At 46.6% G+C, this 14,080-nt stretch overlaps 1 protein-coding gene across 1 annotated transcript; it reads left to right on the top strand. All coding sequences in view use genetic code 11, as the record gives it.

Moving 5' to 3' along the window:
- Positions 1–1,812: 1,812 nt before the first annotated feature.
- On the top strand, positions 1,813–13,781 carry EGR_00284 (Proteasome activator complex subunit; the record flags this gene model as incomplete). The annotated part of the gene is made up of 18 exons (XM_024489533.1): positions 1,813–1,991; positions 2,119–2,259; positions 3,254–3,370; positions 4,527–4,590; positions 4,829–5,050; positions 5,299–5,457; positions 5,851–6,195; positions 6,282–6,490; positions 6,589–7,100; positions 7,180–8,097; positions 8,246–8,817; positions 8,911–9,938; positions 10,621–11,240; positions 11,330–11,679; positions 12,002–12,490; positions 12,559–12,690; positions 12,760–13,356; positions 13,431–13,781. 18 exons carry the CDS (start codon positions 1,813–1,815, stop codon positions 13,779–13,781), a joined length of 7,005 nt encoding a protein of 2,334 aa, XP_024356211.1.
- Between the last annotated feature and the right edge of the window lie 299 nt (positions 13,782–14,080).

Here is a 14,080-nt window from a genome sequence, read left to right as displayed (position 1 = left end):
TATTGGCTTAGTACGACTTGGGGAAGACTCGAGCGCCACGTAGCATAAACCAAGTAGGCCCTAAAAAAACCTTTTTGCAATGCAATTAATCATATTTATGGTTGTCAGATTTTTGAGAGCATTTGCAAAAAATCAAACGTGAAAATGATAATTCAGGTAGTTGTAATTCGATGGTTGTTTATCACTTTGTTTTGGTGAGGAGCCACTTTTGACCTGGTTGTTGTACCACGCCGAGCGGGTTGGTATTCGGGCCAGGCCAGTATCCCACGTACCTTCTCTGTGTCGATTACATATATTCTGCACGAGTATTACGTCTTCTTTCGTCTTCGGGGGAGTCTCGGGACGCTACATAGTGGCATTTGTTGCTGCAATTTAGCCCTGAAACCCTGATGAGACGACAATACAGGACTTTGTCTTATATGAGAGCTGCACTAAAGGAAAGATTATTAATAGGTTCTGCAGTACTTAAGTTGAACGGAACTCTTTAACAACCCTGACTTTTTCACCTGACATCCATAAGAACATTTGCCTAGAAGTGAGGCCAATAAATAATTGACAAAATTTAAAACGTTTTTACACAACTACTACTATGCATCTACGCCTCGTTGCCACTTTGCCCTCACTCTAGTGCCGCCCAGCCGTTTGTCTGGATTCCGCCCAGTTAGCGAGGGCGTAAAAGAGACCATTCCTCCAAGTGATCAAGTATTTTGTTCATGTGATTTTAACAGTGCCACGGAGGACCTAGTTAAGTCATCCAACCCTGGCATTGACTCTAGTTGATGATAGCTCCTCGTAAAATACATCAGCCCTTATTTTTTTGCTAATTTTTAGTGTCACTGCTTATTGTGTAGAGAGGAGCAATTATTCACTGAGACCACTTAAATGCTCCAATTCTTTTAGTATCACTCCATAATTTTGCTCACAAAGTGGTGTGCTAGCCTCTTAACATTCACATTATGTGATTTTTAGTTTCGACCTCTTAAGGTACTTTCTATGTTTTATTTAATTTGGGAACCTACTCACATTTGACCACCAAATGAATGAGGCGCGTTGCGGATTGGCGATTAGGTAATCAGGGACGTCTCTTGGACTACTATTCATGCTTACTAGATGAATTCATCGTTTAGGGATTCCAGTTCTTCGCTACTTCTATGCATGTTGAGTTCGTGTTTTGGATCCTCTAGAGTACTCTATGATCCAACTTGTATTACACTCCGAAGATCAGCTTCGTATCCCTTACTTCGCTGAAAGTATCGTAAGGTCGTATCAATGCGTCATTTATCACTGCCCTTGTACCGCAAAGACTCCTAACTTCTTTACTTGTTTATTCTTCCACATTAGGTTGTTCTTTAGGTTTTCTGACTATGTAGCAGTTGTTCGACTTTAACAAAGTTTAATCGGGGACATCAGAAATAAATTTGACAATTTCACTTGTGAAAAGCTTGTGCAAAATGGGATGTTTGATTTTCTGTCTGCCTCTTGACCTTCGTTTTGTTTACTCAAAAGTCTTTCTTCTCCTTGTACTCAGTTGTCTCTCTTAGAACCAGTGCCTCGTTCTGTTTTATTGCGTGTCAGTGCCAATATGTTATGCATTATTTTATGCTCCCTTTCTTGCACCAACAGGTCTTTTATGAGTTAGTGCACAAATTTTTGGAATAGCAGTACATTAAAGTAATTGGCTTATTCATCACGACTTCATTATATGCTTTTCCGCTTGTTTCTGAATTGACAGTACTCATAGTCTACCTTTTTATGGGTGTGACCGATATTATAGATTTTGTGTGTTCTATAGGACTCGCAACCTCAGTCGCCATGTCTCATGATGAGAAATATATAGAAATTTGTCGAATCAACCACCTCCTGCCGTATGCGGATCAGATGGAGGCCTATGCGGACGCTGCAACGATGAGTCTAAGGGAGTCCTTTAGACGTCTCATCTCCTCCAGTACCTACCTCTGCCACCGCTATAGCTTTGCATATGACATCAAAAAGTATGTCCGACTCAATGTCTTTGGTCCTTCCACCACGATTAGATGGTCGCTAAATTCTATCCTCTGCTAAAATCTAAGTCCAAGCTTTAAGAGTGCAGGAAAAGTAAGAACTAATGCTCTTTTTTAGCTTTATTGAGATGTTTGGATTCCGGTTTACTAAACAGGAGTACATTGCCATCGTTAAGTTCGGGCTTGGCCTAGTGTTTTGTCGGCAAGCCGATACAATGACCCGCGCCGTTTGGGCGGAGTGCGTCGAATTTCTGCTAGCGTAAGTTAAACCTGTATTTATCCACTTGTTTGCATCAGTATTACTTCCCAGACGAAAGAGTTGTATATTTGAAATTGTTTTGAAGTGTAGTTCCCAGCTGAATGCCTTTACTCTCGTGTTTGAACCTCTTTGATGTCTAGCGCATTGGACGAAGTTCTTCTTGGTGATGCCTGCAGTGCATGTGACATGTTTTCGGGTTATTAACCCTCTTTGGCCAGGAAATTTATGCACTAATCTAATCGTATGAGATGACACGAGTCTTTCCTCTTTCCCCCCTGTTCCAAGGCACGTCAATTTGGTTAAAATCACACTCACTGCAATTAGCATTCATTCTTCACACTGAGCCGCCTTTAATTCTTTCCTTACGCCATCCCAAAAACTGCGCACATATCTGATGCTCACAGTTTCGAACAGCGGTCTGTTATTATGTAATTGATAAATTTCTTTTCCCAAAACACATCCCTTGTGATCTTGACCAAGCAGGCACTGCAAATGTCTGCATTTTTACTCAGCGCGTTCTGTAACTGTACTTTTACCGGAGTATAAAGTGTACGGTAAGTAGTTATGCTTGGGTGGGTTTAGATTTGTTAAGCAGTCAATGAAAATTTGGTCGCTCAAACGAATTAACAAGGTGATGAGCAATACGCATGTGGCAACAAGCAGTGTCATCTTTATCTCTTAAAGACTCGGCTTTTACACTCATATTTTGGTGAAGACTGTTGGAGAAAGCTGGATTGCACCTCATTGGTTCTTAAGGTGTTAATAGCCTCCACTTGCTTTGGGAAGATCAAGCCCTACCTCCTGAGATATGGCTCGTCAGTAGCTATTTGCTTTTCAAAGACTCCGGAGTCGGAGTGTGAGGGATTAAATCATCCTTTTTGAAGAAAAAGTCATACACATCAAATTATAGCTGAGCACATAGACATCTGACTTGGATGCTTATAAGCTGGCGTTCGAAACCCTTTTTTAGTAAAATGAGTATAAATGCTTTTAGCAATGCTGGCGTCTATATCGCAAGGGATGAGTTGCAGCTTGATTGGAAGCTCTTCAGAAACGCAGCTATCAATATTGAAATGAATAATGACGTGCGTCAGTGTAAACTAGATTTGGAGTAAGTTGGTTATTTTATCTAACGTTTGCTTTTTGTGAATTTAGCCAGCTCTAACAGCCAACGGCTAGCTATCCAATGTCTTCAAGTGAATCATTTTCCATCCTCTTTCTTTTAGGAATAGTGAGGTAATAGTGAAAATTCTCCGCCACGCGAAGAGGTGGGCCTTTTTTGTGCTTGATGCATGGATTCCTCCACGTTGTAGTCCGCTTTCAGGTCGCCAAAATCATTACTATCTCATTAGAATATATTGTGACACCACGTTTATCCACTCATAACTTTGCCCACTAAGTTACCACTCCTTATTTTCTAACATCCATTTTAATAGTGTATTCATAGACTAGTGAAATATTCATTACCCATTTTAGAGAAGAATTGAGTGCACAGATGAGGTGTTTTATTGTCCCAAAATGGCGCCAATTTTCACCAATTCTTTGGTCGATTGAACTGCAATTCAAAAACTAAAAACCGCAATTATCTTTAAACCAAGAACTTCCCTTACCTACTTTACTTACTTTACTGATAATAAACATAAGGCATGTACGTGACACTGGCGGCGTGCATGTTGAATCGTGCGCACAAATTCTTCATTAACGTGTTTACTAGACACTTGTTTTGGCTTCTCTATTTACAGGTTTTTTCCAGTATCATGCATCGAAGAGATTTGGAATTACTTCAAGGGTTGTATATATCACGTCCTGCCTCATGGTCCATACAAAGGAATGTTCGAAAATTTTTCAATGTTTATGCCCTTTTATTCCTGGACCTTCGATGAAATAAGGTAGAAAAAGTGCCGTTTGGGATGTTTACTTCCAATTAGGAGAGTATTTAAATGGTGCTACGGGGACTTGGTGTAATGTCCCCTTGTCCCAGGGGCTTTCTTTTTTCCGAAATTCAACTAGGTACTCTTCATTATGGTCTTATGCTAGCAAATATTTAACTAATGTGATTTCTTCATAGCACAACATTAATAATATCAAGTCGGCGTGTTATGCCAACTACGGAATTAAACCCTTAAAAATCACAACGGTTGCTTTTATGCATCAGCAAATACTTCTCGAGAAGCAGTTCAATTTGTTTACGTCCTCGTTAAGTTCATGACTGAAATCTGCCAGCTGGTTTTGTTTTACAATTCGTCGAGAACTTTTGTGTTTTTTAGTCGTGTGTGGCTTGACGATATTTTCTACATTTGGTACAAATATCCCAAGGTGGAAATTAGCAAGGTACCCACCACTTCTTTATTCCAGTTCTATAACTGAAAATCCAAATTTATAATCAAGTGATGGAGCATAAGAGAGTGCTCTAATGCGTTTGCGTTTTTCCTCAATTAATTTACTTTACTCATGATTTTTCGCCACTTAAATACTACTTACAAGCTTCCACGACCTCGTTTGCTTGTAAACATCTTGCACCATTATAACTAATTGACTCTTTTCATTGACACTGTGTTTACGCGTTTAGGAGGTAATCTCGCTCCTCAGGTATTTGGCTTTGGCATTCCCGGGAAGGATTGATTGGGAGCCGCATTTGGACCGAATCTTCAATTTTCTTATGCTAAACCTCTCCCCCGAGAACGTCCTCGGCGATCGTGGCCGGTACGTCATGTCGCATATCGCCGACATCCTTGTCTTTTCCATTGGGCCAGGATCGAGCACCATCGATAGGCTACGTGATCTTTTCGAAGTAGGTCTTACATTACCTTCTTTACTTTTCCGCGCACAATATAGTGGAAATGACACTCGAATTTTAGAAAAGAAATTTGTTATTCGTAATATTAATAGTAGCCCCTTCCCTACTCGCTTCACCATTCGAGCATATGAGGAACCATTTATCCAAGGCGGACCCAATCTTATTGAGAGGCAAAGCGGTACATGTGTCAAACACATGTAAAGTTGTATGCTACCTTATTTTAGGTGTTGTTTTCAATTCAGGTCTGCAAGTGTATCTATCACCCCTCGACAAGGCACAGTTCCACGCCTACCTTCCTCTTCTTTTGCGCCCATCTCCTCATTGTTCTGAGAACGCGACTTCAATGGGAGCTGAATGCCTGTCCCGAAATCGCTACCATTTATGGGGAACCTACTAACTGGGTAGGTTTCTCTATTCCTGTTATTATCCATAACTGGATTTGGCAAAAAATGTATCCTTGTTTGGCTTTGGTCATTTCCACCACTCTTATCGCGCTCTCATTACAATGGTCGTTTAGTTCTCTCATATGATTTGTTCAAGGCATGCAAAAGACATCCATACAATTACCCTCCAGTTGCTTGGGCTCTTCTTGATGCTTCCGGGGTGTAGTATTAGCTAGAGACCCTTAAATGCCTTATTATTCACTATCTCTAGTATCATTCTGATCTTTGAAGTTGTTTCATGGAGACTTGTGTCCTGTGTAAATTGTGAAGGAGGAAACCCTTCCCTTTCATCTTGTTAAAGCAATTAGTCTCTGCCTTTAATGTGATTCCTTCCTCCCAAACTGCTTGCAGGTGAAACTGACACGGGAGCAAGTGGATGACTTGGTGGACATCCTACTACCTATTTGCTTGTACACCAATATTTACACCAGCTTCGCTGACACTGGTCTGGGAGTGGCGCTACTTTCCATCCAAAATCTTGCCGCTCTGCGACCGCGTCTCCTCTTACCGCGTCTCCTGGAGAGCCTAGAGGCGGGCATCCTCTCACCGGAGCTGCCTTTGCGCGTCACGCGACCACTAATGGCTCTCGCCAACGCCGCTGTTTACCTCACTGCTCTTGGCCTCCCTGGAGAACGGTCCGACTTCACAGCTATCGGCTGTCAGCCCACCGACCAACCGCACAACTACACCGCCGAGGTAATTCACCTCATCCACAGACCTTTCACTACCTCCTTCCAATGAGCCATTGTTTGGTGCTTTTGCTCTCCTCACACCTCCCACAGACCCCAAGGATGCAGACCGTCGAATTGAGGAAATACATAAATTCACATCTCTATTCCATGTCATACCCCGAGGGACGAACTCTAGTGGCGCGCATTTTGCGCTGCTGCCTCATCAATCTCGACCCAAACCACCGTGATCGTCTCCACCATAGCATCTTGGCTCTTAACACCCTCTGTGAGCTCTTTTACTTCATATTCACCGTTATTGAGTAAGCACAGCCTGAGCTCTACCACTACTGTCGTTTGTAGTCTTGACAATACCAATGCAAGACTTCTCAGTTGAGGATTCATCAATCCTTTCCATTAGAATGCCGGTAGATGGGAAGGGAAATAAGGATGGGGAACAGAATCTGCGACGCATGATGCAACTGGGCTTCGAGGCCAGCGAAGTGGCGAGGGCAAATGTGGATGTAGAGGATCTTGTTGTGCAGATATACTCGCAGGTGTTACATGTTATGGTGATTGAAAACGAGGCGCCGCACTTTCACGTGGCCGCCAACGAGACGGAGCAGAGAACTGGGTGCATACGGGATCTCTCCCCCTCACTCGCGAGCCTCGGGGTTTCCCTCGCCATCTCCGCCTCACCCGTCCCACGTCTTCGCGTTCGTCTCGTCAAGATCCTTACCGATGCAATTTTTCAAAACCACTGGAACACCGCCAACATCCGCCTTCTCAGCGCCATGCTCTTTTGGCTCATCAGCGGCCGTCGCGGCGTCGCTGTCGACGGAGGTGGGCAGCTTCCCGAGTCCGATATCGCGCTCTTCGCCCTGCGCCAATTCTGGCCGCGCTTTTTCCATCTCTTTGAGGAGCTTGATAATGGTAAACAATACCCCAATCGCAATCCTCAGACATTCCTTGCCACTGCTCACTGATAATATTAGGTTATTTTCTGTCACAGAAAACGGTCTCACACATTTATCGAAAGTGGAACCACGTTTTCTCACTTTGCTCGGTGTTGTGCCGGCCTATTTGTGTGCCCTCGTACCCTCTCATTTGGCTTTGATTCAAACTGATTTCATTAACCCCATAATTGATGTTCTCTCTCGCCTCCTGACTATCTCCATCGGTGCGGATGGCGCATTTCCGCCCTCTACTGAACTCGCGCAGGTCGCCTCTGAGTGCGCCAGTGTGTTAATGTTTCGTCTTGTGACGTTCTCTCTCAACCTTGACAAGGTGGACGTCTTCAACTCAGATGCGCATTGTGCACTCGCCCAATCGGCCTATCTTAATGATCCGCTGTGGACGCCGTACGTTGGGTGGCGCGAAATGATGAGGTCTTCCCACTGGAATTACCCCACACCCGAGTCTTTTGCTGTGGCCGAACACGTCGTTCGTGCATTGTTTCTGCCAACTCTGACCAAGATCTCCGCCGTCACTGAAGAGCTCCGTGCATACATTGCAGATGAAGTGACAGTAGCGGTGGAAGAGAGTGAGGAGAACCTGCCTCGGCTGTCCCGTACCTCGGGTCAATTCTGCACCTCACTGCAGCGGATGTTCCTCATCAGCCTGGCCACCTGGATGAAGAACATTGCTGCAGGAATGTTTGAGGGTCTTAAACCAAGACTTATCACTTACGCCGATGTCGAGTACGTGAAAAAGGTGTGCACTGAGTTGGAGGTAACCCATTCAGACATTTTGAGTGCACCGCTGAGTGGCGCTAGTGACACCTTCAAACTCAACATCCCCTTCTTTGATGTGCCTGCTGCATCGGATGGATCTTGTCTACGAGAACAAATTTTCCGTGTGGGTCTGGAATTCCTGGACGTTTTTGCTAAACTCTCTGCCAAATGTGATACACGCTTTGCAAATTCATCGGGTTAGTACCACCAACCCTTTTATTACTGTTAATATCAAGAAGGCTAGTTTGTTTTCGGCACTACCTTGCGCTGGTGAATGCAGTAGTATCGTTTGGTGACTGCGTCTCATATCAACTGTAAAATCGTTTTTTACTACTTCTGTTTCAGTTCGATCGAGCGGTCAAAGTGTTATTGGCACTCTTTATTGTAAGGAAAGCCTTGAAAGCATTGTCGAAGTCGTTGCCACAGCTTGTGCTAATATTTCTTTGAAATTGTGGGAACCCTTGAGCACTTGCATGTTCTCCCTCCTCGAAGTCAACATTGGTAGTCACAGCGGGGTTTTGTTCGACAAATCCCCCTTACTGCCTGCCAAAGTGCATAAAATCTGTGGAATGCACGGCACTTCGAGGGCGCTGTTGGCGGCCTATGCGGATGGTGAGGCACCCTCATTGCGGTGCGGCGGGGGTGGCTGCTTCGGCATGAGCTACTTACCCCTGGCCTGGCTCCTGTGTGCGCGCAAACAGCATACAAACTTCGTATGCACTGTCCTCCACTCAGCTGCCGTATGGCCAGGCTCCGAAGCCACCGCACTCTTTACACGCTGTCGACTGCCCGCTAATTCGCAGTCCCTGCGTCTTGTCGATATATGTGCTCGTATTGGCCTCACCTCCAACAAGAATGGCGTCTTTAAGCTCGCTATGAAGGTCTTCAAGACAGGTGCCGGCTACTACATACCTGGGGTTGGTACTTCCTTTCATTCTTGGTGTCTACGTCCACTTTTATCCGCCTGGGCTCTTCAGTGAAACCTTCAAACTACATTATTCACCTTTTAGGCAGTGTGCTTGGTTGCACAGCTCACCGTGGATACGCTCAAAAAACTATGTGGTCCTGATTTTCTCAGTAGTGAGAATTCAGTGTATCGGACTCAGAGCTATCGCCGAAAAAGGGCCATTTTCATCCTGCACGAGTTTCTTGAAGATATCCGTTTCGTATGGGAAATTAGCTCCATAAATCCCCGGCTTTGGGCAGAGATCTGGGTGGCATTTGCCAAGTCAGCACTCTTCCCTAGCGTCAGTCCTCGCTCTACCTCTGACTCATCCATACTACCAGGCCTCTCACAGACCCAACTCACAGAGCGTTATAATGATCAGGAAGAAATTTCCCACGTAATTAAGGCATCTTTTAGTTTACTGCAAGGCCACCACTTTCCGCTTTACTTTCCCGTCTCCTTCGAAGTAGAGGCCCATCCGCACAATTCACCTTTGCGGCGTCTTATAGTGGATGCTCTGAGCCTGTTCAAGGTCTTAGGCGGGTCAGAAGCGAACATGGTGAAAGAGACTCCTTTTTTGCTGGTTGATACCATGGCCCTGCGTCGAGAGGCCTACAGATTCCTCACAAATGCGCTCTACACCGAGTGCCTGGAGCACGCAGATACCACGGCCAACTACATGACGGTGGTACACATCCTTTCTTGCTACCCCTTCATGGCCGACGACTCGGACAATGCGGTATGGGAGGCAGCCCTACCGAAGGAGTCGGGGGGCGCCGAGTTCAAGCTCACTGCGCCACCACCACCGCCGCCGCGCACAGCCCTAGTGGGTAAGGTGCTGGACTTTCTCACCTCCCAGCACACTAGTCTCGCCTCAGCTGCAGCCAATTTTATTGCATCCTACCTTCGGCTCTTCCTGCTGCGCTCGCACGCCTTTGAACACATCTTTGTCGATCCGGGTGCCGTGGACCTACCAGTTTCCTGCCACAGCAACGCTCCCGGCCTTATGCTTGAGCCCCGCTTCGAATGCCTCTCCTCCAAGACCAACTTCACGCGTGCTAATCACATCTACAATCTCAGTCAGCCCTTCTTGTGAGTCTGTTTACCAAAAGGGAAGCGTTTTTTATAATTTCTCAAAATCCTGTGAATTGTATCGGATTTGCCCTCGTAGTTCGTGTTTGAACCAGCTTTAAGGACTGTTGAAAACGCATCACGGATGAGGAAGAGGGTGATAGGATATGTAGTTTCGACAATGCTTGAAATTGCAATTGTGAATTCGTGCCATTGCACCCATTCAACGGCCTAAAGGGAATGTTTATTTGCTACAGCCACCGAGCTACACTCAAAAAAATTTTCCCATGGGACCTTAGCTTCTTGTTTTCTCCCTCACAAACAAGGGCAGTTGTGCGAGGGTTCAATCGAGACGGCTATTTACACCTGAGTAATTGGATTTAACGACACCCCTGAAGACGCTACACAGATCTGATAAAGACTTGCTAAACATACTACGTAGGGACCGAATTGGCGTCGAATGATACCACCTTGATTAGAAAGTGGCAAATGTTTTCTCAGACATGAGGTGAAAACACCGATAAAATATTTAACACAGCACCTTTTTTCGCCCTAGCATTAATATCTTCCATCAGTTTTAGTGTTCTTTCACCTCGGTTCATCCTTCAAGTTTTCAAGCATTTGAAGGTTGGAATCTCAAAGGCGTCGCTTTTCACATTAGAGGGGAGAGTATAAATAAATAGATCTTTTTTTAAAATTGCAGTTACTTTGAACCTCCAAAGACGTGGGTGGATCCTCTCTATACTCCAGCCTATCCTACCTTCTCGGGCCCCGACGAGAGCGAGTTGGTGAGGTTCGGTGATGCCGAGGAGTGGCTGAAACCGCGATCAGAGATGGACTGTTCGTCGATGTCGCCGGAGGATGTGGAGGAGTTGCGCTCAGGTCTCATAGCGGTCGCTAATCACGTTGCGAAGCGCGAGTTTTGGTTCCAATTGAGCCGCCAATTCCTCTACTTCCACCGCTGTGACTCCAAAATCGAGGAGAACGTCTGGCTTCTCGTCGCCACGGTGATCGCAGCATTCGGCCCTCGACCCTTCTTGCAACGCCTGGAGGACTTTATCATGGCGCTGATTCAGCCAGCGCTTTCAAAGCAGATGGACGGCGTGACTGAGTTCGTAGGCCCGACACTAGCCACCCACGCTCTTCAGGGGCTGTTGGCAGGCTCTCTCGACTGGCCCCGCGAGGCTCGACTTGCCCTTTTCGCCCGCGTACTGCCCCGCCTTCTGGTGTCCATCGAGGCCGCCTCTCAGCTCGCTTCCACCCAACCCATTCTCGAGGCTCCCCATGGTGTCATATTTATCACTTCCGGCACAACCGCCGTAGGTGTGCGCCTCTTCCCTCTTATATCCACCATAACTCCTCTGCCTTCGTGTCCTATGAACAGTAACCAGCCTACGACTGTACAATTTTAGGTGGATCATTTTCAGCCACGTTTGGGACCACCTCTACACCGAATGACGGAAATAGCGCCAGCGATACGTCAATGAATGATCGTCAAGCATATAGGATACTCTCCGAGACTTGGAACCGTACTGATGCCATGGACGATCACAACATTGATGGTCCAATGATTGCAGAGCAAAATACTGACTGTGCAGGCCCTAAGACTCGTCTTCCCTTCCCTATTATGTTTTTTGTGAAAATCTACGCTGACCGATGCCTCCAACATTTCATTTACCTGTCATATATTTGGCGATTCTTCTGTGAACTTGCATCGGATGTCAATGGAAATAATCAAAACGAATTATTTGCTGTATCCGAGGTAACTACTAGAGCCGTTTGTTTCCCTCGAGTCTCGATCGCTTGATTGCGCTTCATTTGGCACAGTTGTGATTTCATCCTTGGCGTTGCAACTACTAGTAGTGGTCAATGTCATTTACTGGAGCTTCTGTTACATGTTTAGGGTTATGCCTTGAACGGGATGAGCTGTTAATAAGTTACGTACACTGAGTTTTCTCCCACGGTGTTTTTTGGTGGAAAATGGGGTGTTACTATTTTACCACCGCAAAGTAGCAGTTTCTTGTAGTGAGGGCTGCAGGTAGCAAAAACGGTCCCAAAATGGAAGTCAATATTTCCATTTACAGATTGATGATAAGTGTGAAGCTCCAGTGAATCACTGCGGCCACCGCGTTCCTGCTGGGCACGGCGAATGCCCTGTGTGTTTGGGGCGACGCCTGTTTCCGCTTTTGGAACAGCGTCGCGCCTTGATGTACCAAGTATCGCTTCTACTCGTACTGAAATTGGAGTGGGGCGCACTGCACCTGTTGAAGCACGTTCATGCAGCGGGGAGTGACGCATGGGAGACCCTTGCCTGCAGCGTCTCCTTGTGGACCCGCGAAGACGCCAGTATTACTGCCGGTGTCTTTGCCTCTGCAGGTTTTGATGCCACCCTCATGGAAGCACCCCCAACTTTGCGTCTCTACGCCGCCACTCCCAGCACTGATTGCCCGCAGACCTCCGAGCATCTTGTCTCCTCGCTCTTGGAGGCCAAACTGATTGAGCCGCTGGCCGCCTCCGCTGCCGCCGAACTGCTCACTGACGCCGTTGTTGGACCGGAATTCGTCATGAGACGCGTGAGAACCCTGCTGTCTGTGCAAAATATGTGAATTTTCCAACTATTACAATTTTCTCTTTACTCTAGTTTCTGCCATTACTTGTACGAGACTCGTTGACTGTCTTGGTGCTCAAGGGGGTTGTTCCTTCGAAAAAGAGCTTTGCTCTACAAAATGATCTTTTAGCAAATGCTGTTGAAAAACTCACCCCTGTCACACCGGTTCGTTGTTCTGGTTTTCTTCATTGGTTAATTTTTAAAACACTCTAATTTTACAAACCCTTTTCACAGGAGCTGTTGAATTGTTCCTCAAGGATGAAGTGGTTGGTTTCGCAACAGATCAAAGCACGCTTGAGCACCTTGGTCTCGGTTCTTCCGAGAGTCATCAACGGTGCCTTTTCCACAAACCCCGCTCTAGAATCAGTGGGTGCGTCGCGTGACGCCGTCCTGCTTCTTCTAGCTCCCCTCCTTGCAGATGTCGTGTCAAGCAGCAATTTCTTCTGGACCGCGGGCAAGTCAGTGAAGAACGAAGACGGCAAAAACGAGCTCAACAAGTGCATAGCCACCGCGCTCCGGTCCCTCTATGGAAAGGTCTCAATGGGGCACACATGCGCAGAGTTGTCCCTAACTCAGGCCAACCGCATGCTGGACATTGTGGAGGTCTTCTTGCTGCACAGCTCCTGGAAGACTCGCATATACGGCCTGAAGCTGGTGCGACGTCTAGTTGTGTGTAACATCTGCTCCTTCTGGCGACGTGATGCACACGGCAAGGAGCTTCGTGCGCGCTTGAAGAGCCATCTCAATGAGGCTCTCACCGACCCCTGGATTGAGGTGGCTCGCGATGCCTCCGACGCCATCGCCTACATTCTGCAACTCGGTATCTTAAAAGTGAGTCATCGACCAGCGCAGACTTGCACACAACCAAAGATGGGATTGATTTGACTGAAATATCTTGGTTGTAGTATGAGGACCAGTGGTTCCGTCATCTAGTGAAGGAATCACGGGTGGAATTGAGGAGACAGGGCGGCGAAAAAAGCACAAAGGAAGGCCAGAGGGAGCTACGCCGCCGGCACGCAGGCGTGCTGGGCCTCTGTGCCTTTATCAAGGCCCGCGAGCACGACACGCCCCACTACCTGCCTGAGGTGATCACCGAGGTGGCGGAGCACGCTCACGACCCCCAGCCGATTGCCAAGTCGGTCGCTGACACCCTCACAGCCTACTCGCGTTGCCACCACTGGGATCGAACCAATTTCTCCGAAGCGCAACTTGAAGCCTATCTCTCGGTTGCCCCCTCCGTCAGCTACTACGTCTGAGAAGTATCGACATCCCTCCTTTTCTCTCTCCCACACGTCCTTCCTTGTCACTCAGGGTGAGAGGAGGAAGCTTCCACTTAGAAAAATCGCCGCATTTCTTTACCAAACAGTGCTTTGCATGCGCTTTTTTATCGAGATATGTGCGTATCAAACATGCTTTATATACATACACCGGAATCATATACTACGTTTGATTAAATTCCCTTGTTTAAAACATCATGGGAGTTCTCGACTTCCCCTAGTCGTCACTTGCGTGAGAGTACATGGCGGTTCACCCGCACTCGCGGTGATAGAATTAC

The sequence above is a fragment of the Echinococcus granulosus genome, assembly GCF_000524195.1.
Source record: "Echinococcus granulosus chromosome Unknown EG_S00001, whole genome shotgun sequence".
NCBI classification, from domain to species: domain Eukaryota; kingdom Metazoa; phylum Platyhelminthes; class Cestoda; order Cyclophyllidea; family Taeniidae; genus Echinococcus; species Echinococcus granulosus.
This window is presented reverse-complemented; position numbering and strand designations above follow the sequence as displayed.